This window comes from Nakaseomyces bracarensis (assembly GCF_045282275.1).
Source record: "Nakaseomyces bracarensis strain CBM3 chromosome Unknown Scaff5_0, whole genome shotgun sequence".
NCBI classification, from domain to species: Eukaryota; Fungi; Ascomycota; class Saccharomycetes; order Saccharomycetales; family Saccharomycetaceae; genus Nakaseomyces; species Nakaseomyces bracarensis.
The window spans coordinates 319,166-344,663 of NW_027263965.1; the positions used below are offsets into that span (position 1 = coordinate 319,166).

General features: G+C 35.7%; 10 protein-coding genes across 10 annotated transcripts; 4 read left to right on the forward strand and 6 right to left on the reverse strand.

The window, feature by feature from the left end:
* Positions 1-1,088: 1,088 nt before the first annotated feature.
* On the reverse strand, positions 1,089-2,738 carry YAP1802 (Yap1802p; the record flags this gene model as incomplete). Its single annotated transcript, XM_071051155.1, has 1 exon — positions 1,089-2,738. The coding sequence occupies one exon, from the start codon at positions 2,736-2,738 to the stop codon at positions 1,089-1,091; it is 1,650 nt and encodes a 549-aa protein (XP_070907851.1).
* Positions 2,739-3,880: 1,142 nt separating this feature from the next.
* MPC3 (mitochondrial pyruvate carrier) lies at positions 3,881-4,285 on the forward strand (the record flags this gene model as incomplete). Its single annotated transcript, XM_071051156.1, has 1 exon — positions 3,881-4,285. The coding sequence occupies one exon, from the start codon at positions 3,881-3,883 to the stop codon at positions 4,283-4,285; it is 405 nt and encodes a 134-aa protein (XP_070907852.1).
* A 539-nt stretch (positions 4,286-4,824) lies between these two features.
* On the reverse strand, positions 4,825-6,078 carry LSC2 (succinate--CoA ligase (GDP-forming) subunit beta; the record flags this gene model as incomplete). The annotated part of the gene is made up of 1 exon (XM_071051157.1): positions 4,825-6,078. The coding sequence occupies one exon, from the start codon at positions 6,076-6,078 to the stop codon at positions 4,825-4,827; it is 1,254 nt and encodes a 417-aa protein (XP_070907853.1).
* A 1,327-nt stretch (positions 6,079-7,405) lies between these two features.
* Positions 7,406-9,613, reverse strand: SDA1 (Sda1p; the record flags this gene model as incomplete). The annotated part of the gene is made up of 1 exon (XM_071051158.1): positions 7,406-9,613. One exon carries the CDS (start codon positions 9,611-9,613, stop codon positions 7,406-7,408), a length of 2,208 nt encoding a protein of 735 aa, XP_070907854.1.
* Positions 9,614-9,994: 381 nt separating this feature from the next.
* Positions 9,995-11,806, reverse strand: BRF1 (transcription factor TFIIIB subunit BRF1; the record flags this gene model as incomplete). Its single annotated transcript, XM_071051159.1, has 1 exon — positions 9,995-11,806. One exon carries the CDS (start codon positions 11,804-11,806, stop codon positions 9,995-9,997), a length of 1,812 nt encoding a protein of 603 aa, XP_070907855.1.
* Positions 11,807-12,449: 643 nt separating this feature from the next.
* CPD1 (2',3'-cyclic-nucleotide 3'-phosphodiesterase) lies at positions 12,450-13,028 on the forward strand (the record flags this gene model as incomplete). The annotated part of the gene is made up of 1 exon (XM_071051160.1): positions 12,450-13,028. One exon carries the CDS (start codon positions 12,450-12,452, stop codon positions 13,026-13,028), a length of 579 nt encoding a protein of 192 aa, XP_070907856.1.
* A 1,922-nt stretch (positions 13,029-14,950) lies between these two features.
* Positions 14,951-15,892, forward strand: MGA1 (Mga1p; the record flags this gene model as incomplete). The annotated part of the gene is made up of 1 exon (XM_071051161.1): positions 14,951-15,892. One exon carries the CDS (start codon positions 14,951-14,953, stop codon positions 15,890-15,892), a length of 942 nt encoding a protein of 313 aa, XP_070907857.1.
* Positions 15,893-16,582: 690 nt separating this feature from the next.
* RIE1 (Rie1p) lies at positions 16,583-18,583 on the reverse strand (the record flags this gene model as incomplete). Its single annotated transcript, XM_071051162.1, has 1 exon — positions 16,583-18,583. The coding sequence occupies one exon, from the start codon at positions 18,581-18,583 to the stop codon at positions 16,583-16,585; it is 2,001 nt and encodes a 666-aa protein (XP_070907858.1).
* Positions 18,584-21,724: 3,141 nt separating this feature from the next.
* COQ6 (putative N,N-dimethylaniline monooxygenase COQ6) lies at positions 21,725-23,146 on the forward strand (the record flags this gene model as incomplete). Its single annotated transcript, XM_071051163.1, has 1 exon — positions 21,725-23,146. One exon carries the CDS (start codon positions 21,725-21,727, stop codon positions 23,144-23,146), a length of 1,422 nt encoding a protein of 473 aa, XP_070907859.1.
* Positions 23,147-23,612: 466 nt separating this feature from the next.
* On the reverse strand, positions 23,613-24,929 carry ENO1 (phosphopyruvate hydratase ENO1; the record flags this gene model as incomplete). Its single annotated transcript, XM_071051164.1, has 1 exon — positions 23,613-24,929. One exon carries the CDS (start codon positions 24,927-24,929, stop codon positions 23,613-23,615), a length of 1,317 nt encoding a protein of 438 aa, XP_070907860.1.
* Positions 24,930-25,498: the final 569 nt, after the last annotated feature.

Consider the following 25,498-nt stretch of genomic DNA (forward strand, 5'->3'; position numbering starts at 1 on the left):
TCAATTCTCTATTACTTTAGTTATCCACCCCTCTTAATGTTTCTTCTTTTTTCTTTTTGTTAAATTACAATAGTTTTTACTTCTTGCTCCCTAGCCAAATTTTTATTTAAAAAAAAAAAGGTCTAAGTTATGAATGAGAAAGTCTTTTATAAAAGAGAAAACCTTTCTTTCTTTTATTTAAATAATGGCAGCTTATATTGTTTAAAGAAAGAACAATTTAATATTAGTTTTATATAAATAAATAGAAAAAAAAAAACCAATTCCTTATATTTAACCTAAACCAAGATTAAATTGAAATAAAATAAAATAAAAAAATTAAAAAATAAAAAAATTTTTTTTTTTTTCCTTTGTTCATCGGATAATTTGAAAAGGTTTCTTTTCAAAAAAAAAAAAAAAGAGTTCCCTTAATAAATTCTCTCAAAATATCTTATAACCGGAAAAACTCTTCTTGTGCTAACTTTACGGAGACGAGGTCGTAGCAACACAAACTTCTCTACTGCTCTACTGCTACTACAACGGCGCTTGAGTGGGTTTGTAGCGAATTCAATTCAAAGATGGAAGAATCTCACACTTGTGCGGGTGTTTGTTAGAGAACAAAGGGTCCAAAACCAGTTGAAAGATCAAAATAAAGCTAAATGGAAGCGTAAGAAAAAAATAACATTCAAAGAAAAATGAGATGGAAGAAAAAAAAATAAAAAAAGCAATTTTTTGCTTGTCCCCGTGATAGCAAGAAAAAAGATATCTCGTCTTACGTCATTACCTGCCGCAGAGGAATGCATGAAGCGTTCAATTGCAAAAAAAAAAGTGGTATCCAATGGTGTAAGGATGTAATCCAGTTCCTAAAACAACAACAATGAAAGTGTTAGGGTTCTTGTGGGCCTAGGGTTTAGGAGAGTCTTAGGGTTTCTATAAGAATGCTCAAGCCGTCTTGTGCGATGACAGTCACGGACCCGCTTATACTTATACTCTTATTATTATTGATGGGGCATATAAAAAATATTAATATGAATATGGTATTAAAAAAAAAAAAGAGAGAGAGAGAAGGTTTATGTATAAACTAATAGTACATTTATATATTTCTTTTTTTCTTACTGTTGTTGTTGTTGTTGAACAAATGGATTTGTGATTTGGACAGGAATCATGGCGTATGTGACGGGTTGAGCAGGATCTACTTCTTGAATAGTAGGCATTATATGTCCTCCAAATGGGTTCTCCATTTGTTGCTGTTGTTCGTATTGTGCCATGTTCTCTAATGAGAATGGGTTATTAGATGCTGTTCTCATTGGTTGTTGACTCAATGGTTGTTGTTGTTGTTGTGGCATTAGAGGCTGCTGCTGCATTGGCTGCTGCGGTATGACACCCTGGGTATAACCACCAAATCCAGCACCGGTGTATCCCGGTGTGACTTGTGTATTACCAGCAAACATTCCTGTTTGTTGGATTGCAGACATTGTAGTAGGTGAGGTCATCATTGGTTGCTGAGGAGAAGTCATCGGTTGTTGTTGCTGTTGCTGTAGTTGCTGCTGCTGCTGCTGCTGTTGGGCAAATGGATTATTTCCTGTGGCCTCAAAACTAAATGCATCATTAGCACTTGGAGAGAATGGATTATTTACAAATTGATCCTGTGCTACAGTAGGTGTGATAAGAACTTGCTGGTTCTGTAGTTGTTGTTCCAGTTGTTTCTTTTGCTCTCTAATTTGATCTAGCTTTTGTTGGGCTGTACTCTTTGTAGTGTCACTTCTCTTCAAGACATGGTCTTGGTTTTCTATATTCTTTGTAGTGTTATTGTTTGATGAGTTCTGCAATCCGCTTGTATTCTTTTGTAGAGAAGGGCGGCCACCCATTTCCTCACTTCTGATGTGGTCCTCAAGTGATGAAATTAACTTTGTGGTGATATGCTTTATAACTGGAATCTTTAGACCTACAGATTTTCCAACCTTCAAGTACTTTACTACGTAATCAGTGAGATCGACGAAACTCTTGTAAAGTTCCAAGGTTCTCTTTGCTTCCGTCTTGTTCAATTCAAAGAAGGACTCGAGAAGTGCAATAACACCTTCATTCAGAGAGTTATATAGTGGCAACAAGTCTGATACGAGTAACTTGAATGAGTATAGGATAAGTTCGTTCTGTAAGTCCATTTGTGAGAACCTGTTTTTGATCAATGCGCTGATCGTATTCTCTAAAGATTCTACATGGTCTAGTTCAGTAGCTATGGAGACTGGTCTGTTAGAATCCAAATTCTGCTGGCTTCTGGCACGTCTATACTTCATTGCAATATTAAACCCCACTTTTACATAGTCTGTACCACCACACAGGTCATACTCCTTGCACCTGATCTTCAGGTACTGGTTGTACCTCTCGATTACCTTTACATCATCTCGAGACCACTTCGAGGAGGACAGGATCTTTCTTGTTCCGTTAAAGAAGTCCATGTTCCTAGCCATGTAGTCCAGTATCACCGAGCCATCCTCTGACCTCCTCCTATCACTATCATAATCATCAACGGGCTCCCTCTCCCGCATTTCATTGTACTGGATCATAAGGTGTAACACCACAAGGGCCTTAAATACGATGGTCCATTCATTAGACCCATTAATCCGTTGTCCCAACAGCTGCACAACTTCCTGCATCGAGTGTCTCGAGCCAGAACTCTGCTGTAGTATTGGCTCCACATATTTCTGCTTTGGCGGTGCCATCTTGATCTTAGTGGCACCTTTAACCAACTTATTAAGCGACATTTATTGTTCCTGTAGTATAGTGCTAACCTTTTTTTCTTCAACACACAACGTTATCTTGATTTTATAATTTCTGTTAATGTTTTTAGCTCTAAGTTATAATATTGAGCTTTATAACATTAATGAAGACATCTCCTATTTAAGAAGGGTTTCCTATTACTTTGTTTAGGGCAAAAAAAATTATAAATGATTTACCCTGTTCTACGTTGGAGAATTTCTTTGTGAACCCTTTTTTTTTTTTATTTATTTTATTATTTCTAAAACAATGACCGAGACAGGATTCGAAGATCATATGGCGTTATCGTAACAAGGTATTTGAAAGAGTGATTGTATTACATGTGATATATTCCGTAAATAGGTACTGTTGTTGTTTTTTGTTTTTTCCCCCCGAGTGTAAGCGTAAAATTACGTATTTGTTTATTCCCCCTTTTTTAATTTCTATATCTAAGACAGAGAAATGCTTGGAGAAATTTATGTTTTGATAGACAGAGAGAGAGAGAGAAGAGAGGGAGCGGGTACGATAAGCCACGCGTTTTCCCCCAGTAATCCAGTAAAACTGCGTGGAGGTGATACCGGTTGGAAAAGGACAGCGGTCCCGCTGTGTCCTTAAAGGACAATGTATGACCCTACTTTCCGAAGGTGGGAGGGATGTAGAATAAAAAAAGAGAATCAGCCGTACAGGTTCGGGTGTCTGTATGTGTTTGTTTCCAGTTTGCGGGGATCGGATTTCTGTGTCTCTACGGCTTGGTCTTCGTACAAATTTGTGTTTTAAATGCGGGCGTAGAAACCGTAGTAGTTGTTGAGCAAGAAACAGTACTGCGTCATACCATCATAGCGTTTCCTACGTAGTTTTCTGTGTGATAAACGGGATAATATAAGAAAGACCAAAAAAAAAAATTTTCTTGGGTCATCACAATCGTAATCTCCCTAAAGATAATGGTGAAAGTGTAACAGAAACCAAATTAGTATATAAAGTAGGGAGTTGTCAGATTTGTTCCAATAACCATATCTTTTCAGAAAGAGCAAACAATAAGGTAATTTCGTTTTTTTCTCTCTCAATACACTAGTACAAATAGAAAGTACAGAGTATTTACAATACAAAAGAACTAATATAAACTAATTTTGAAAAATTAAAAAATAAAAAAATGTCGGCAATTGGTATGGCTTTTAGGAGGTTTTGGCAGAGTGAGACAGGTCCTAGGACTGTTCATTTCTGGGCGCCTACTTTGAAGTGGGGTCTAGTGTTTGCTGGTCTTTCAGACATGAACAGACCTGTTGATAAGTTGAGTGGTGCACAAAATCTATCGTTATTGGCTACTGCTGTGATATGGACGCGTTGGTCGTTTGTTATTAAGCCTAAGAACTATCTATTAGCCTCGGTTAACTTCTTCTTGGGTGCTACTGCTGGTATGCAGATTGGTAGAATTCTAAACTACAGGTTAACTGCTGGTGATACTTTACAACAGGCTATGAGTTATATGATACATGGTAAACCAGCTAGTACGGTTGAAAACGGCGGGTCCAAGAAACCAGAACAACTTATTGCATAAATCTAAAGAAAAACAAAAAAAATTGAAAAAGAGACAAAAGCTTGCATATGCATTCTTTCATTTAAATAGATAAATGGAAGTGCTATTATTTTTTTTTTTGGTATTCAATTGTTTATGTAACTTACAACACACATGATTTATATATTCTAACGTTTTAATGAATTCTTATTTTATTTTGTTTACATTAAGTTGTTCTTTTCACTAATTCTGTGTATAGTGACTGTTTCATTAAGAAATTTATTTATAGAGAGAGATTATTTAGATGTAATATTTACTATTTAAAAGTTAGGTTGGAGAATTTATTTTTAATTTAATTTTGTTCAATAGAGGGAATATAAATAGTGCAAGAATTTATTGTTTTAGTTTGTTTTTTTTTGAAGTACCTTTCATTGAAATTTATTTGTATAATTTTTTCATCTGTTCTTTTTATTTGAAAGGAATATTAAGATCTCATCCGTTTTTAGTTTGATTTCTAATCTGGAAAATAGGAAGTAGAACACGTAACAAAAATATTACTAAGCCCCTTTTATTTCTTATAGTTACTTTCTGGCCAATTCAACAACCTTTTGAGCAGCTGGGTCAAGTTCATCGAAGGAGAAGATATCTAGACCAGAATCCTTGATGATTTGACGACCCTCATCCAAATTGGTACCTTGTAATCTGGCAACAATTGGAATTCTTAGGCCTAGTTCTTTAGCAGCAGCAACTAGACCTAAAGCGACGTAGTCACATCTCACAATACCACCGAAAATATTTACAAAGATAGCGTCCACTTTTTCATTGGACATAATTAGGCTGAAACCCTCCTTAATAGTTTCTGGAGTAGCACCACCACCACAATCTAAGAAGTTGGCTGGTTCACCACCATTTAGCTTGATAACATCCATAGTAGCCATTGCAAGACCTGCACCATTGACTAGACAACCAATGTTACCAAATAGCTTGACGAAGTTTAGATCGTACTTCTTAGCGCGGACCTCGTCTGGATCTTCTTGAGTCAAATCTCTCCAGGAGAAGATTTCCTCTTGCTTGAAGAAAGCATTGTCATCGAAACCGAACTTAGCATCAGTACACATGACCTTGTAGTCGCTATTGTTCTTAATTTCACTTAGTGGGTTGATTTCCACTTGTGTAGCGTCGGTTTCTCTAAAGATCTTATATAGTTTAGTGACGGCATCTTGAGCGTCGTCTAGGGCATCTGCGCTGAAGCCTAGAGATTCCGCAATTTCACGAGCAGTCTCAGGTTTTAGACCCTCAGATACAGTAATTGAGAACTTCTTAATGGCATCTGGGTTCTTCTCAGCAACCTCTTCGATATTCATACCACCTTCGCTAGAGCATATTATCATTGGCTTACCGGTAGCTCTGTCCATTAGGATAGACAAGTATGCCTCATGAGCAGTGTCAACCCTCTCAACGACATAAACAGCAGATACCAATTTACCCTTCTCACCAGTCTGCTTGGTGATCAACTTGTGGTTAAGCATCTCACCAGCTACTTTGGTGGCCTCCTGTGGATTCGAGATCATGTGAACACCACTCTTGAAACCAGTGTCGAAATGACCTTTACCTCTACCACCAGTTAGTGCCTGAGCCTTGATCACCAACTTATCGGTGCCAAGTTGCTCAGCAGCTTTACCAGCTTCTTCTGGAGTCATTGCGGGTAACCCGCGGGGTGTGCCAACACCATATTTTCTCAACAATTCAGCTGATCTGTATTCATGGATAGACAATCCTCTCTTCTGAGTACGAGCAACTTGTGCAAGGTTCTTAAAAGCAGTTCTTCTAAACATTCTATAATATTGTTTGTTTGTTTTGTTTTTTTGTTATTATTATTATTTTTTTTTTTTCTTGTTTGTATCAACCCGATATATTTCTAAACACGGTTTGCTGGTTATGTGGGGGGGCTGGTTGTAATCGTTAGTTTTACAATTCTTCTTTAAAGTATTTTTATTTTATTTTTTTTTTTGCTTTATTTTATACAATTCAAATAAAAGAAGACTTTAACGACAGTTATTTATTTGGTTTTATAAGGCAGTTTGTTTTTTTTCCCTCTTACAACTATCCTAATTTTTTTGTGGTCCTTTTATAGAAGGGAGTGTAAAACCAAGATTTTCTTAGCTTTGAAACTAATCTCAAATTTCCCCTTTCGTCCTCTCTTCTCTTCTCTCCCCCCCCTTCCCAATCCGTTCGCGAGGTTCTGTATCTCTCGCCCTGCCCGAAGCCCTACGCGGTTATCTTCCCTTCTATCATTTAGCCCTACTTTCTGTATATCCTTTTATGTTTTTTTAATGTTTTTCTTTAGTTTCTATCTTTACCTAAAAAATTATATATCTCATCTGTACGGCGTATTCTTACACAAGAACGTTATACAACTCGCTTACTACTATGTCCCTTCTCGCTCTTCTAACCCATGGCTCTCTCTCTCTCTCTCTCTCTGACTCTCTCCTCCCTCCCCAGATACCTTTAGCCCTCTCTTCTACTTGTAGCCCTTACTTCTTCTCAGCCCTTTGCTTATAAAACCCGTTCGTGGTTTTCTGTTTCTGTTTTCTTACTTGAATTGCACCGGTTACCCAGATTGACCCCGCTTTTTTATAATTCAATAGATGAGAAGAGGGATGTGCATGAGTTACTGACAGATCTGGTAACCTGTACTTCCACGTACTAGTGCTAGGCACCGTTGAACGAGATGGCTTCTCCAACGGTCTCTCTCTGTGTGAAGAGCTGGGAGGCAGAAAAAAATTAACCAGACACGTAAGAAGTGAAGAAAAAGAAATATGACGAACGTGCTTCTGTTACTCCAACATTAAAAAAAAACCACTACTTCTCCAATTTTTTATATGGGGTCGGAGGCCGGGGAAAATAAGACGTTTTGGCGGCTAAATGGCAATAAATAAAAAATCACTATATCCGATAAAAGCCTACTCCGTTTTAGGAAATGAAGAACCAACGACGCAGGAGGTTTACGACAAGTGGAGGGAAAGCCTATTTTTGGCAAAAGGCAATAAGCTTTTAAATCGGAGTTTTTAGTTTTTGGTCTCGATTAAGAAAATAAGTTTTTTTTTGTTATTGTACAGATGCTTTACTTTTATGAAAGTGTTGTTTTTTCTATATGATTACTTAGAAACCCTTCTTCTTCTGTTTGGTGATGTGAGCTCTTAGTACCTTTTGCTTGTCTCTCAGAGACATCTTTTGTTTACCACGCACACTTCTCTTGTGAATACTCATGACGAAATTCTTCTTACGTTCTTTCTCTCTGTTCGTGGTAGATCTCTGGTTCTCTCTCTTACCACGTCTGGAACCGAATTTCTCACGGCCTTCACGACCTTCCAACACCTTCTGTAACCTTTCTTCTCTTGTCTGCTTGTATGATCTAGGACCAGTCAATAGGTCGGCATCAATGACTTCTTCGTTCTTCTCCTTGTTGACACCCATTAGCTTGGCTATACCTTCCTCGGTACGCAGCTCGTTCAATTTGGCAAAATCGGCGGGTGTCAAGATTCTAGTGGAGGCCAACTCTTGGAATGCAATAGCTGGATCGACCTTATCCTCCTCTTTCTTTTTCTCGTCCTCATCATCACTATCCTCCATGTTGACATCGTATTCTTTATCACTATCCACAGTCACCCATTCACCGTCAACATCTTCGTCCTCCTCGATATCTTCAACTTCCCAGTTCTTGTCGTCCTCTTCATCATCGGCTTCACCCTTGGCTTCTTGGTCTTTCTTCCACTTAGCTAGCAGTTCGATACCATCGATACCTTGTACACCGTTCTCTGCACCAAACTGTAGCTTCTTCTTCTCTTCACCACCATTACGTTTGGCCTCTTGTAATTCCATAGAGGCGGTCTTACCACGATCTTTCCTCTTTAACATCTCTGGTGCTACCTCTCTGTACAGGGAAACAAGACCCTTAGCAGCCATGTTTACACCCTTGGCCTTAGACCCCTTGTATTCAACTAAGTCTTGTAGAAGCGTCTCTTCAATTGCTAGTGGAGCACGAGTACAAATTTCCCTAATTGTGTTCAAACCTGCGGCGGCGACCTCAGAAGCCACACCATCAGAGACGAACTCGTCGGCAATCTTTCTAACCATGATGTTCATGGTCTCAGGTGGAACTAGCTCATGACAAGCTTGTGCACATGCTGCCATGATCTTAGTCACATCTCTTGTCTTTGGCGTCAGATACTTTAGGAAGTAAGTGTAGATACCTAGAACAATCAACTTGTGGGTACCGATCATACGTGATAGGAGTTGCATCAAAGATATTTTTTGCTCTAATGAGAATTTGTTACTATTTTTACCAGATAAATGTTCTTTGAAAAGCTTTTCAGCAAAACCTTGTGGATCTCTTAATAGATGTAAAGCACTGAAATTCAAAAATGCTTGATTAGTACCATTCTTACTCTTCTTCTTCATAGTCTTAACAGCATTCTCTAACTTCTTACCACGTTTACCAGATTTCTTATTTATTTGCATTCTGTGCTTCAAAGCATTAATATCAATATCTTCTTCATCATCTGATTTTTCCTCGAATGTCTCCTCACGTTCTCTGTCTGCATCCAAGAAGAACATAATACCACTGACGGCAACCTTCACATCATTATGTAAAGCAGCATGGGTCATGATTTCTACGGTACGAGAATCATCCCAAATACCTCTTCTCCATAGTTCCCTAGTCAATTTGGTGGCCCAGATACCCTGTGAATCTGGTTGATCAAGTAAATTGAAACAGATGGCTTGAGTAGATCTATTTAATTTCTGGTTTTTGGTACCAGTATTACAACTCTTTAAAAGGGAAATCAGATTTTTATAGACTAGTGTTCTTAGTTCCTTAGCATGGGAGTTGATACCTAAAGTATTACCTTGGGAAGAATAAGCAACCAACAGTGGGAACAAAGCCTGCACTAGCTGCTCAGCAGAAATAACACCTTTATTCCTTAACATAGTCAAGGAAGTTAAAATCTTCTCTTTCAGTTCAAACGGCAGGGATTTATGATGTTCTAATAAGAGCTGTTTAAGTTCTTCTGGGAAGTTTTGGGTTTCCTTTGGAAAACAGGAACAAACCTGTGCAACAAAACCAATCAACTCAATAAGTTGAGCAGTTGACGTATTGTTATCACCATTTGCATTAGTGTTCTCCAAACCAGCAGTAGTAGCATCAGCTTCACCACTCAAATTTCCTAGCATGAAGATGTCTCTTAACGATTCATAATGGGCATACTGCTGTAAGAATTCCTCATAATATGATTCTGGGTCTCTCTTGACCAAATTTTGTAACAAAATAATATTTGTAGGTAGGATAGCAGCTCTACTTTTTCTCACCATTTTTAGTTTGTTTTAGTTTCGTTGTATGTTAAGACTTTATATAACTCAAACAAAAGAACTACTTACTATAATATACAGTGATGCGATGAGCTATTGAATTATTTTTTTTTTTTGTAATCGCATCGTGATGCTCATCGCAACTTCTGAAAAATTTTCCCAAGCTTAGAATGTTCCGTACAACAAAATTGTCTCTCGTGCAGAAGAAAAAAAAAAGTAAATTTTCTACAACAATCTCTTTAATGAATTAAACATATAAGAATTAAGAATGCTATTGTAATGATATTAGTATATATTAGAGAATTGAAATAACGTAATCGAGTAAAAAAGAATAAAGATAGTTTGGACACCTGTATTCCCAAGAAAAGTGCAGATCATGGCAAATCACTCTTCCTTTTCATTTCCAGCATGGTTGAATAAACCTTCTACAGCATCATAGTTAATTTTCTTTGAAAATGTAGACTTTTGTAGCATTTTCTTCACACTTTCAGCTGCTGAAGAATCACCAAGCCTTTCAGCCTCTCTTAATGCAGCCACGATACCGGATTTATCGTGAAGATCAGCCATAGTATTAACAGCAGTCATTACTTCACCATCAGCCTTTGGTTTCTTCTTCTTTTGTCTTTTTCTTTTACCTGACGTATTACCAGCAGCAATATCCGCTTCTTGTTTTAATCTTTTGCTCTCTTGTTCTAGTAAATAATCACTATTAATACCGATCCATATTCTTTCTTTTAGTTTCGAGGCTTCTTCATCAAGTATAATCGCGTCAAGATCTTCATCTTCGACGTCCTCTAAATTTTCAGGATCATCAGAGACTTTAGCCAGTAATGTTGCAGTGGTTGGTAATAGTTTTAAATTGCGTGGTCTGTATGGGTCGTTCTCTAGTGAATAACCGTCTATTAAGTCTTGAACATTCCTGCCTGCTGTTAGAGAAACGTTCAAAGAAGCTGCTTCATTTTCAATATTCTCGTCATTATCATTATTACTTTCGTCTGCAACTGAAGACCGTCTTCTTTTTCTGTTATTTTCATTGTCCTGTGAATCACTGGATTCTACCTCGGTTTCGTTTGCCTTTAGCACATCTGAATCATCTATACCATGCGTTGTTTTCATTCTTTGTATGACTTTCTCTCGTTTCTGTGTGAATTCCTTTAGATAGTACAATACTTCTTTAGAGGATAATTCTTGTTCACCAAGCACTTGCGTTAAGATTGGATTTCTGACGAGAGCCTCCTCACTGGTTTCCAAATATTCTTGTTTCTCAAGTTTTTTCTTCAATAAAGCTTCCTGTTTTCTATTCTTCGTAAAGGAGGGTGGTTTTGCACTATCATCTCCCTCGCTGTTATGGTCCTTACTTCTGAACTCTTTCACAGACATAGTTGCTGCCTTTGTGTTTTTGAATTCATTTAGTCTCTGTTGTAAAGTTTCCTCGGCAACATGTGACACTGCCACTATTTCTGAATGTGTTCTTCTTAGGTTATTCATTCTGCACGCTAATAGGATACAGGCGCCTGCTATACCTGCTGGTCTTCTACCTTCAAACATCCAGTCGTTAGACATTCGCTGAGCCAACTTAACCGCATCACGTACCACTTTAATTTTTTTATCACCGAGCTCTAATTTCTCTGCAAAATGTTGGATAAACAAAGAAGGATCAGCCAACGGCAAGTTCGTAATCTGTAGTCTTTTCACCATCTTCAAAAAGGTTGCACCAATAGAATACACACTGACCTGCAACCGTGATGAGAAATCTATCAACATGTGGTGGGTCTTCTCCTTACGACATGCAATGTATAAGCATGCAGCAATCACATTTTGAGATCGCCTTCCTTGCACGAAGTTATATGCCAACGCCAGTTTGTACCATTGGTGTGAAGCGTCGACGATATAATCTGGTATAGCAAGAGCATGACCCACAGCTCTCAGCTTCTTTCTTGCGTTATTCAGTGTCGCTTCACGCGATTCCATAGCATTAGAACCACCATAAGCCGCATGAGATTGATCTGCGCTAACAAAGGAACCCGTAACGGTAGCAGCACCACTGCTCGTCTCTGCAAAGGTCACCTCAGAGACAATAGGATTGTCCTCACAGACTATACCACAGTTCTGACACACAAGATCATTGTTTGCATTAGAAGTATCAACGACTAAATCTGTACTCCCACAGCCTTTACACTTTAATTTTGAAGACATTTCCGTTTTTACTTCACTAGTTCTTCCTTCCAGTATTAACCTTTTATTAAAGTATCAACTTAAAAGTATTTAAAAAAAAAAAAGGGGGGGGGAATGATTATTGTTGTGTTGGGTAGAGGTAAATTATTTAACAAAAGATTAGTTCTTAAAGAAAAAAGAACATCGCAATATAAATTTAAACGCGGTTTCTAGTTTCTATTTGATTTTATTATCATTTTTAATTTTTTTTTCTTTGTTTTTTTGATTCCCGCACTTTTCCCAAGAACTGGGGCATACAAAGCTAAGGTGGTTTTTGTTTTTTTATTGTAAAAGGCTGTTAATTACCGATAGATTGGAAGAAGATCAATATAATACTGCAATCTTGGTAAGAAGGGTATTCTATCACAAGTTAATAATAAAGAAAAGCTACTTTAATTCGAGAAGTATAGCAAGAAAGAAAAAAAGGGTGAACTTTGTTGAACCATCTATTCATTGGTATTTCGGAAAAATTGCGTCACTGTTTCATCATTGTAGTCGGTTAAGAATTGAAATTGATTATTAGATAGAGTTTTTTTTGTTTTGTTTTTTGTTGGGTGCTTAACAACCTTTTATCTAAACACAAATAACATTAAAAAAAAGAAAAGCAAGGAAAGAAAGGGAGAAAATGAGTATAGCATTGTGGTATTGTCCGAGTCCCGGCACTGTGGATTACGAGGTTTTGAAAACCTTGATAAACTCATTGAAGTTGTTGGTGCCTAACACGCATGAATTTGAGCCGCACCTCACCGTGGTAACGCATCTCAACGTCAAGACTAAAGCTGATGTGAATAAAGTGCTGCAGTCGTGTTACAGTTGTCAGAAGACGGTTCCTAGGGCCCACGACCTGGTGCAATTCGAGAACTGGTCAATCAACAGGCAGTTCTTCAAGAAGATAGTGCTCGAGTGCAAGAGAGACAGGTACCTGTTGGGGATGGCGCAGCTGATGAGGGAGCTGTATGTCGAGATCGACGACCAGAAGAGGAGGGCAGAGCACTGGGCGCTGGAAGAGTTCAAGCCGCACGTGTCTCTGATGTACAGTGATAGCGAGATAACAAAGGCCACGCAGATGGTAATTAGACAGCGTATCAGTGACACATTACAGCTTTTCGGAGATGGTTCCAGCAGTTGCTGGAGAACTTTCAAAGTGGTGAATTGCGAGGGACCCGTAGAAGAATGGGAAGTCCTAGGGTCTATTACCATATAAAATTAATAAGGGGGGAAAAAATAATCGGAATTTAGTTTTCAAGGAGGGGGAGGGGAAGGGCTGGACAGTCATCGTATTTGTTCTGTATTTCTGTTTTGATTGTTTTTATGCGCAATTAACACCAAGCCTTTCGGAGCATTCATTTCTTTTTTTTGATCTACAATTTGTTTTAATAAGGATTTTCTACTGTTGTAGTTATTTTTTTTTTCATGGAGTTTCCACGGAATAATGTTTTATGAAGTACGATTTTGAGGTTCTATTTGATGTCAGTTGCTATGAACGTATTTTGCTTGTCCAACACAAGAAAATAAGGATATTACATAAAAAGTACCTAATAGATGTTTACGTCATAAAAACTTTAAGTGTTAAGAAGTCAAGCATGTCTTTAGGGACATTCACCTTTATTTATTGTTGTTGTTGTTGTTGTTTTTCATTTGTCCTTAAGTGTTTATTCTAATGGTGGACTACTTTTTTCCAGACCACTTTTTTACACATGCTTTAAGGGGAGATAAGTTTCATTTTGATATTTTTATTTGATTTTAAAGTCAATTTCTTAAAATAAAGAATTTCGAATTTATATATCAGTTTTAGTTCTTGTTTTTGAGGTACAATAGAACACGCCGCAAATAAAAGAAAAAGAAATAAATGAGTAAAATTCCGAAGAGAGATGACAAATATGGTGGGAAGGGGCGAGCGCGGGGGGGGGAGAGTAAAAATGTTTATCTCTATTGCATTTTCTTAGGTAAATATCGACTTGCACCGAATATCCCCGGGAAGGATAAAAAAAAGCAATTTATTTTTAATTTGCTTAGAAGAATGCAGAGAAAACCTTTTGATGTGGTTCCTTTCATCCTTCCCGTTGATCGGGCAACATAAAAAAAAAGAAAAAAAAAAGATAAAGTAACTGGGTTGAAGAGAGTTGTTGTGTGGTTATTTTTACAATCCCTTCGAAATAAAGACATAAGAATATAATTTTTAAATTGTGGACCCCTTTTTTCTGTATAAATTGTTATTAGGCTAAAGGAGATAGAACTTGTTTTAATGTCTAATGTTTGCGTTTTGTTAGTGTTTAATGGTTTTGTTTTTGTGGTATCTTAAACAAATTTAACAAAAAAAAAATAAATAAAAAAGAAACGTACTGTTAATCCTAAAATTAATTTACAATTCGAGGAGGGGAAGGGGGAAAAGAAAACCTTAAAAAGAGGGAGAACAAGAAAAAGAAAAGAAAAGAAGCTGATAAAAAGGAATACATAAATAAAAAAAAAACAGTACTGGCGTACGGGATGAAGTAGGCAAGCTTACTTTTATTACCGAACTGACATTATACACATGACAGCTTTTTAATTTTTTTAGCATATTTATTCTTTGAAATGACGTTTTACTGGTAATACTAATAAATGGGCTTTATCACCCTCTTTTTTTTCTTTATATTATAATCAATTTGAAGATTATAGTAATCATCTTATATAGTCCCACACAATTGAGAAAGGGAGGGATTAGAAATTGCTTTTCTTGAACTGTGTTCGTATTACACGGTACAAAAGGGCTTTTCCGTCGCTGTCTTTAAAAACTCGATGTAGAGAGATGTCTTAAGCCAAATTTGCAAAAAAGCTTTTATTTTTTCATTGACTATAAATATTTAAGATTAAGGACCTTTCTTCTTTGAAATTTCTTCTCTTCCTAAACAATAAGAGAGGGAGAATAAGGAAATAAAATGTCTTGATTTTATCTCTATCTTCATTACTTTTTTTTGACTTGTCTGTCTTTTATTGATTAAAATATTATTTGACATTAAAATAAAAAATAAATATAAAGGTAAAAAAAGATATAACTGCTAATTAAAAAAAGGATATTAACAAAAAATAAAATAAAATAAAATAGAACTAAAACTAAAACTAAGTTAAAATAAAATAAAATGCAATATGCAAAATAAAACATTTGTTCATCAATTACATAGTATACTTAGTGACTCTTCAGTTGATGGTTTAATTTATTGGAATGAGGATTTGTCAAATGTATTTGTCCTAAGACCGTACCACCCTGAATTTGGTGAGAATGTGCTTCGGCGGTACTTCAAACATGGGAATGTGAGTAGTTTTGTGAGGCAGTTACATATGTATGGGTTTCACAAAGTAGGGAACAACAGCGTTAATAGACAATCGAACTATGATGAAGGTATACCCGTGGTGAGCAAGAAAGAACCACACTTCATACTGTGGAAATTCTCTCACCCTTCAGGGCTGTTTCACAAGGACGCGGACTTCGACACGCTCTGCAAGATCACTCGAAAATCTATAGGTCTCGGGAAGGACGGTAAACGCAAAAATATTCTCTCGCCTGTGGCGGTTAACTATATCAGTAACAATATAAAGATTGATCCCGGGGCGGCTAATTTGACAAGGCTATTACCAGAGACGCAGCTAAGCGGCTTCAATAGTGGAATATACTCTCTTAATCCTGAATTGATAACAGCAGTGGACCCTGCTGTCTATGAGTTGCCTGAGAACCAGGAAGAATGCGCTAGCAATACAGATAATAACTTTACGAAACAAATATCAAAAAACCCAGGCATAACATCATTGATTGATAGTAACTTATTTATTCTGAAAAAGACAACACTTATAATTATTGACATTCTAGGCCAATTAAACGATCAAGAGACCAACTTGAAGACGGACGACATTTGTGAGAACATGCAAAAATTAGAAGAACTAAAACTACAATTGATTAATACACAGACAGCTTTAATAAATATAACAAATTCATCTACAAACATTAATGTCACAGGGAATATTTTACAACAAAATCAATACCCAACTCCTAATCAATACCCTTCAGTTCCTAATTATTTCCCACAGATGTAATCAAATAAAACAGAATATTACTGTCTTTTTTAAAAAAAAAACTTATTATTCTGTTTTCACTTTATTCTTATACTTTTTTTTTTGTTTTGGTATCTTTTATTTCAATGCTACAAGCCATTAGCCCAAATATTATTTTGGCCATTTATTTTTTTTATTTTTAATTTGTCAAGTTTTAATTTAGGAATATATCAACATTACGAAAACTTACTTTTATTATTTTTTCGTAGCGTAGAAAAATCCAACTATTTTTTAATCGTCATTTTTACTTTTCATATTTTTATACTTAATCATAATCTGTTAGTTTTTAATTAGATTTGTTGATTTTTTTTGTGTTGTGGTACAACAAAATTGTTTATCTTTACTATATAAAACAAAACTACGTAAAATTATTTTTTTTATTCCGATTATAATATTATGGTTCTTATTAAGGAGTTGAGGGCCTCTCATTGTTCTCAATTAAGGAAAACTCCGACTCTGTTGATTCTTTATAGTATTCTTTATTTTAATTCTAGATTGCTCGTTGTAATTTTAGAAGTTATTAAGTTGCTTTTTTTAAACGTCTTTATTTTCGTTTTATTTATCTCTTCATTTTGAGGTTTTTTTTCCTTCTTCCTTTAAAGTATGTTATCCTTCGATTGAGTTCTCTTGGTGGTAGAAGTAAATGGAAAAAGTTTGTTTTTTTTTATTTTACTACATTAAGTTATCCATGCCACCATCCATATTGTACTGTGAATATAAGGGATATGTGTACCAGCTAGCTCCTGGTGGGCCAGCAGGTGGCACTATGCTAATAGGTCCTGTTGGTATAACTGGAAATGGCATAATTCCCGGGTGAGGATGACCAGCAGAAGGGACTCCTGCTGGGGGTACTGGAGGAGTCATCCTATAAGCTCCCTTTGATGCAAAGTTTTCGTAGTAAGGGCTGGCTAACAGAGCAGCTAGAAACTTCTTATTGTACTTTCTGTAAAACTTGTTCTGGAAAAGGTTACCATTAATGGTGCCTCCCGAGTGGCCAGTATCAAGCTTCTTACTCGAGTTCTCTTCATGCTTTGATTTGTTTTTCTTTTGAGCGTACGATACTGATAACCTCTGGTTTGTGAATTCAAAGAAATATCCATCAGTGGCCATTACAGCATTGGCTGCATCAAGAGGATTTTCAAAATAAACAAATCCGTATCCTCTTGATATTCCATATGGTAAGTCCTGTTCATCATTAGAATATTCCTCCTCCTTAGAGCTTCCCCCAACAGTAATGATTTTACAGCTGATAATGTTCCCAAATGGACGATAAAAGTCAAACAAGTTATTGTCAGACCAGTCTAAAGGGATATGCTTCACATAAATATTGGATTCCTGTTGGTTACTTAATGGTAATGGTAACCCAAACAGATAAGGCAGCGGTTTCACTGGCGCTTGATTATTGTTTGGAACTGGATACCTATAGGTATAATTTTTCAAATTTGGAACATTGTGGATGCTACTTCCATAGGAAGAGGGAGGAGAGGAGTACATTTTTGGAGCTGATTTAGTGAAGGTCCCGTTGTTCCCGTTATTGTATGAATTAAAATACGGTTGTGTTACACTTGAGTTGCTTTGACTGGCTTTATTTGCGATTAAACGCATGTCTTTGAATTTAAATTCGCTTACATTTATTTCATGTATTAAAATTTTTGCCTTATCGTTATTATCGACCTTAACAAAACCATAGCCTTTGTATTGATTTAGTACTGTATTGAACGGGAAATAATAAGAATTAATTGTAATGTCCGGTATCTTTTCTGTTATGATTTCTGTTAAAAACTCAACAAATTCATCTTCATCGAAGTTAGTTATCGGTAAATTACCGATAAAAACACAATCAAATTCGTCATCTAACTCGTCGTTGGATAAATAATAATTGCATTTTTTACTGCTATGTGATGCAGTTGAGGCTCTTCTTCTATGGTCATTATAAATGAAGGTGTTACCAGATATTGTGGAGTTAGAAGGAGAATGTTGGTCATGCGTAAGCAGTAATCGCTCTCTTTCCTTTCTTTCGATATGGTAGTTTATAAACAGAGTGCTCTTCTCGTTATCTTTATTGGTCAGGGTGGTTCCGTTCAAATCTTTTATGCATTTAGCTGCTTGTGAGCCTAATAAATAGGATAAAAATCCATAACCCACATTTTTATTATCAAATATTAGTTTCAAAGTGACAATTGAACCATATTCTTTGAATTTATTGATCAATTGGATCAGAGAGGTATTTTTTGGGATACCACCAATGAATAAATTACCGGGATGAGAGAGTGTGTTGTTGTTCATACTAATTGACCAAAACTCAATCGTATCCTTTTCCTCTTCCTTCGTAATTATATCCTGGATATCTTTAGAACAATTCTTGAGATTGAAAACGTTTTTAAAATTGCATTGAATAACTGTATCATAGTCATCTTCAGGCCCTAACGAGTTCTTTGAACAAGCAAGAAGTTTGTCAGCTATAGTGGCATATTCTATATCCTTCAGATATGTTTTCCGGGATGATTCATTCATCTTTTCGTATGGTTCAATACTTTTTTGTGGGACCAAAGTACCTTTACATTTGTGAATACAGCTATGGATTTCTGATAATAAGTCATCACTACATGGTTTCAATCTTACTGTTAGTTGGTTAGTGTTTGCTAATAGTTCTAATTGGGAGTGGTTACTCATTTTCAAAACTGTGCTTAATTTGTTTGTGATGACAATAGAATAATTATTAAATTGATTTAAAAAAAAAATAAAGTCCGAAATATTAGTTTAAATCTTGATAGCAGGGTTGGTGTATCTGTCTTCGGTTTGAGTTGCAGTTTTCAGAATTTTCTGATCGGTAATTATTTAGTTGAGGATTTGAATGAGATACTATTTTCCCAAATATTGAAATCTCAAAATATAATGAATAAATAATTTAAAAAAATGCAAAGGTAACGAATGCAATAGTAATGTTCTTTTTTTGTATTTTTTTTTTTTTGGATTAATAGGAGGTTAAAGAATCCTAAAAGAAAATAAACTCTTGGGTTAAGAATATTAAGAATAATGAATTGCAAAAAAAAAATATCGATCTTGTCTTTATTAAATGAGTTTAATCCAACTGAAGAATAGCCTTCTCCTCAATATTGAAAAAATTCCAAATTTTTTTTTTATATTGATCTTATAAGTTTACCACACAGTTATATATAGAAATTTTACATTTATCTGAGAAGGTTTAAATACTTTCTCCACTAGTAAATTGAGATGCTTTTAAAAGAAAAGGGTAAAATAGAAAGTCAAAAAAAAAAAAAATAATAGGGAAGGGAGTTTCAAGTGAAGAACCCGATAATAAGAAGAATAAGCAGAAGAAATAGTATTTCTTCTTTACAGATAAACTCGAATTTATATTTTCCTTTGACAATAAGATGTACTGCTTGCGTAATCACTAGATAGGATCAAAGATACCCAAAATAAAATTAATATCGATACCAATAATCAATATCTTGTTTCTGCAGTATGAACTATTGTTGTGAAGGGAAATTAAAGAAAAGAAGCAGGGAAATAACTTACAGTTAGGTTTTTTTTAGGGAAATCCATATTTTTTTTTTTATTTTTTTTTTTTTTTGTTTTCGGGTTTATATTAGAGAGAGAGAGAAAATGATCTACGCCATCTGGCCCAATAATTTTATTTTGTTCTACATGCTACGGAAGTTTCTCAGTGAATTACTTAATTGAGTATGTTCTTTTGAGCAGCATTGAAGATAGAAGCTGCATTTTTTTTATTTCCATCTCCAAAAAAAAAAAAAAAAAGACGAGAAATTTATTCAATGAGTAGAAAGAGGTGTAGAGAATAAGTCCTTCGCGACTTCCATCGGCAAGAGAGAAGAAGCCGACGGGGGCAGAAAAAAAAAACTAGAGAGAAATAGGGAAGTGGAGATTGGATGGTAAAGACGGAGATTCCCAATTGATGTAGAAGGTTAATCAAAGAGCCTTATAGGACAAAATAGAAATAAAAAGGCCCATAAATATCAAAAATAATACTAATGGCCCAAAAAAAACGAAATGTAGTTGTAATTCCAGAATCATGTAAGAAATAAAAGATGTTTAAACCAAAATAATTATAGTACTAGCCACTTTAGCATTACTGCATCTGTATAAAAAAATAAAACATAAGGAGTAGTAGAGGGGAAGTAAATTGTTTCAATAGGGGAAACTAAGCCGATATATACCTTTTTCTTCAAGCTGCGTTCACAGAGAGGGATAGAGGGCTACAAAACAATATGCTCAATTCAATTCGATTACCTTATTTTTTTTTTAATACTACAAAAAAAAATCCAGCAACCATTCAGTGGAATGTATTTACCAATCTAGAAAGAAAAAAAAATAGGGAAGTTTTACGTCTTCTTGCATCTGCAGAAGTTGTGAATGAGAATACAACCCTATAATGAATAACAAAAGATTTGACATTTTGGTACAAAACATGTCAGTTCAAGCCCTGTTATTATATTGTAGGTCATCCTTCTCCTGGTTTTTATATTTATTACAATATACTATAGACGTGATCTCAGAAACTAACGAAGAGGTGAAAAAAAGAAAAAAAGTACTGCAATAGTAAACATTCGGTCAATCGCTGCTGCTTCTTTTTAAGAACTTTATTGGTATCTTTTCTTTTTTCACCTTTTTTTTTTTTTGAAGGAAAGAGAAGACCGAAGGAACAGATATTCTGGATCAAATAGAAAACATTTTAAAAAGTTGGGCTGAATATTTTTTTTTTTGATATGCCCAATATAAACACGTCGCTATAACTGTCGGAAAATAGAAAAAAAGGGAAAAGTGTCTTCTTCTTGCCCTTAAGGGAATTCTTAGTAGGGTAGAAATTTCTCTGGATATTCTATTATTTTTTTTACTTTAATATTGGTCGATGCAGCCTACATAATCAATTCAGTTTTTAATGTATAGAGAGCTACAACAGCTTCTGTATAATAATAGAACCCGGGTATAAAAGAATGTCATCTCGTCATATTTTTTAATTTATTTTTTGTCCATTGCGCTCGCCCGAAAAGAAATAACTAGAAAAAGGTAAAGTCTAGACTCTTCCATCTCTGTCTCTTTCTCATTCCAACAGATGGAACAGGATTTAACGTCATTACATTTTTTTCATTGTTTTATATCATATTGCTATCAAAGATCATTTTACGGAAATAAGGATGCAATTAAGAAAGTAAAAAACAGAGTAAGGGCAAAAAAATTTTTGATCATCTCCACCTCTTTCCATTTTTTTTTTTGTCTTCTACTGAAAACCCTTATCCAAATAGAATTTTTTATCGTAGATCAAACATTCTCTTGAGTCATGTGTACTTGCTGATCATACTCATCTATTTTCTTTTCCTTACTAATCACTAATAACGTATTACTCACATGGGTTGAAATATTTTTTTTATAAAACCATTACCCGCTTTAAACATTCATATGGAGGGAGTCTTTCTATGCCTCATGCCTGCGTCTCTGCTTTGTGTATGTGTTTGTGTGCCTTAAGAGAAAACAATGGGAAGATAAGGGTCCTCTAATTTGACAGCTTATCCTTCGATTTCTGTGTCTTCGTGAGTCTGTGGGGTGGGTTGACAAAAAAAAAAAAGTTGCAGAAAAATTGGGAAATGCTCGTATAAGCAATTGAACCAAAAAAAATTAATATATGGATTTATTATTATAGATGGTAACTGGACTTCCTTGAAATTGATTTCTATTTGTTATTTGGGCTCTAATATTGTAATTGAGGAAGTTGGGAGAGACACAAAGAAATAAAATCGAGAAAAAAAAATAATAGAAAGTAGATTTTAGGAAAAAATGTTTGTTACCATTCGTGGACTTGCTACAGTTGCTAAAAATGCTACACCTAAGTTAACGGATGTGTTAATTGTTGGAGGTGGTCCTGCTGGGCTTACCTTAGCTGCAGCCATTAAAAACTCACCAATTCTTTCTGGTCTTTCCACTACTTTAGTGGATGCCGGGGACTTGGGTAAAGTCACATCGTTCCACGATAGTCCTCCTGAACATTTTACAAATAGAGTTGTTAGTATTACGCCAAAGTCACTACATTTCATTGCTGAAAGAGCTGGTGCTGGTGATTTCCTGTTGAGGGACAGGATTCAGCCTTACGATGGACTTTACGTCACAGATGGGGTCACGAACACTATCCTTGACCTTGAAAAACCTTCGATGTTGGAAATGATTGAAATTTTGAATATACAATCTAGTATTTTAAAGAAACTGTCTCAATACGATGAACTTTTAGATGATTTTAAGATAGTGGACAAGACTAAAGTCACAAAGATAGAGAGTTCAGATCCAAAGGATCCTACCTCATGGCCTTTGGTTACATTGGATAACGGTGATATTTATAAAACTAGACTTCTCGTGGGTGCGGATGGTTTCCAATCTCCAGTTAGGAAATTCGCTAACATTGAGTCTCGTGGTTGGTTCTATGGCACATTTGGAGTGGTCGCAACAATGAAGCTACAGTACGATCCATTTAAGTTGAGAGGCTGGCAAAGATTTCTACCAGATGGGCCAATTGCTCATTTGCCGTTGCCAGGCGAAAATGCAACATTAGTCTGGACCACAACAGAGAGAATCTCTAAACTATTGTTGGATATGGATCCAAAAGCCTTTGCCTCGTTGATAAATGCAGCCTTTGTTCTAGACAATGTTGATTTACAATACTACTTTGATGAACTAGAAGCTGGAAAGATAACTACTGAGGAATTGGTTGAGGATGTTAAATTTAGAATGGACCAAGAGTTCTCTAAATTAACTAATGACACTATGATTGATGAACTGTACCCTCCTCAAGTAATAGATGTTAAAGGAGATACCAGAGCCAGATTTCCATTGAAGATGACACATGCTGACTCTTACTGTTCGTACAGAGTAGCATTGCTAGGTGATGCTGCCCACACAACACATCCTTTGGCTGGTCAAGGTTTAAATATGGGCCAAGGTGACACTGAAGCACTTGTAGATGCTCTTGAAAAAGCAACTCAGAGAGGCCAAGATATCGGTTCCTTATTAAGCTTGGAACCATTCTGGGCTGAAAGATATGCTACCAATCATATTTTATTAAACATGGCCGATAAGCTTTATAAGCTATACCATACGGATGCAGCACCTGTTGTAGCTCTTAGAAGTCTAGGTCTAAATATTACCAATAATTTCCCACCAGCTAAGAATTGGATTATCAAGACCCTAACTGCTGGAACAGAATTTTAATGGTAATGGATAAGCCAAGGCTAAATATTATGGATATGCTCGATGATAAAAAATATTTTACTGAATTTTATTCTTTCGAAATTCTTTTCACTAATCTAGTGGAAAGTAACTTTTGATCTTTATATAATTATGTATATATATCTATATATGTTAATAGTTTCTGACTTACAGTTGTTGGTTAACTTGACTCTTTCAACGTAAAAAATTACTATTTACAAATTTTGCTACCAAAACATGTATCACTCTGTAAGTAAAATGAATACAAAGAGAATAATATAAGAAAAAAACTAAACCACATCCGTCGTGGTTATTAAACATTCTATATAAATATATGAATATATATTTAGATATAATATAAACAGTAATTTTCTTATCTGCCTTTCCAATATACTTTGTTCAAGTAGTAAGTATGTAAATGGATGGCATAAATCCGAGTAAAAAAAAAGCTGGCTAAGAAAGAACAATATTACAACTCTTGTCCTTTATGGAACTTGGAACCAGCGAAGACACAGTCAGAACCTAATTCTTCTTCAATTCTTAAAAGTTGGTTCCACTTAGCTAATCTCTCAGATCTAGCTAAAGAACCAGATTTGATTTGACCGGTCCTCAAACCAACGACCAAATCGGCAATAAAAGTGTCCTCAGTCTCACCAGATCTGTGAGATACTTGAACACCCCATCCGGCACCGAAAGCCAGATTAGCTGCCTTGATAGATTCTGTTAAAGAACCAATTTGGTTAACTTTCAATAACAAACAGTCCGCTGCCTTCTTTTCAATAGCAGTTTGAATTCTCTCCGGGTTGGTTACAGTCAAATCATCTGCAATGATTTGGATGCCAGCCTTAGGGAAGAAATCAGTCCAGGAATCCCAATCATCTTCTGCGAAGGGATCTTCCAAGGAAACAATTGGATACTTCTTCAAAATTGACATATAAAACTCGCCCAACTCCTTACCACTTAATTTATTTTTTGGATCAGGATTAGAATTCTTAAAATCCAGATCATACTTTCCATCTTTATAGAATTCCGATGAGGCTGGGTCCATAGCAATCTTGACCTTTCCTTCATGACCAGCTTCCTTGATGGCATCATAAATCAAGTCTAAAGCTTCAAATGCAGTAGACAAAGAGGGTGCTATACCACCCTCATCACCAACATTACCTGCAGAATTATCAATTCTCTTCTTAGCCAAAGCCTTTAAGTGATGGTAAACCTCTGAGCCAATTCTAACAGCTTCATGAAAGTTCTCAGCGCCCACAGGAGCAATCAAGAATTCTTGAAGAGCTAAATGACCTCCCGCATGAACACCACCATTCAAAACATTAAAGAATGGACAAGGAATAACGAAAGGATCTTGTTTTGCACCGGATAAGTCAGCAATATGCTTATACAAAGGCACACCTTTAGCCGCAGCACCCGCTCTTGCAACTGCCAATGAGACACCAAGGATGGCATTAGCACCTAGTTTACTCTTGTTACCGGTACCATCCAACTTGATCATGAAATTATCAATCGCAGTTTGGTCCGTAACATCCAACTTTGCCTTAACCAGTTCTGGACCGATAGTATCCTTAACATTGGCCACTGCCTTCAAGACACCTTTACCTCCCCACCTAGAGTCATCACCGTCACGTAATTCCAGTGCTTCGTGAGACCCAGTAGAGGCTCCAGAAGGAACAATGGCTCTAAAAGTGCCATCTTTAGTAGTTACTTCAACTTCAACAGTTGGGTTACCACGTGAGTCATAGACAGTCCTGGAGTGAACTTTTGTAATAGTTGACATAATTCTTTTTTCCTTTTTCCTTTTCTTTTTTTTTTATTATATATAAATCCTAGAATTTATACTTATATTTATTATTTGAGTTTTTAGTTACCAGTTTATACATACAAAATAGCAATAATAAAGATAGAAAACAAGAAATTCTCAAATGTACCCAGTCTTTATATATCTCATTTTTTTGTGAGTGAATAGTATTATTTTATCTTTCGATATAAGGGATAAGAAGACTATCCCCAGAATATTAATATATTGAAACAAAAGGAATATCTTTGGTTCTAGAATATTTTTTCCGAAATAACAAATTCACTCAACCGACTGTATTTCTACGAGGCCTTGTATTACATAAAGTGATATAATACATCAATTGGTTTCAGTAATACTCAGATATCATGAGTCCATTGCTTTGATAACCCTTTAAAAGGTATTTATTTTCATATAATCACCGAAATCAATTAAAAAAAAAAAAGAAAGAAGAGAAAAAAAAGTAATATATTACAAGGCTCATTTATTAGGTTCACTTTTCTTTTTATAATACCCTTTTTTTCCCTCCCCCCCAGATCTACGGGTAGTGG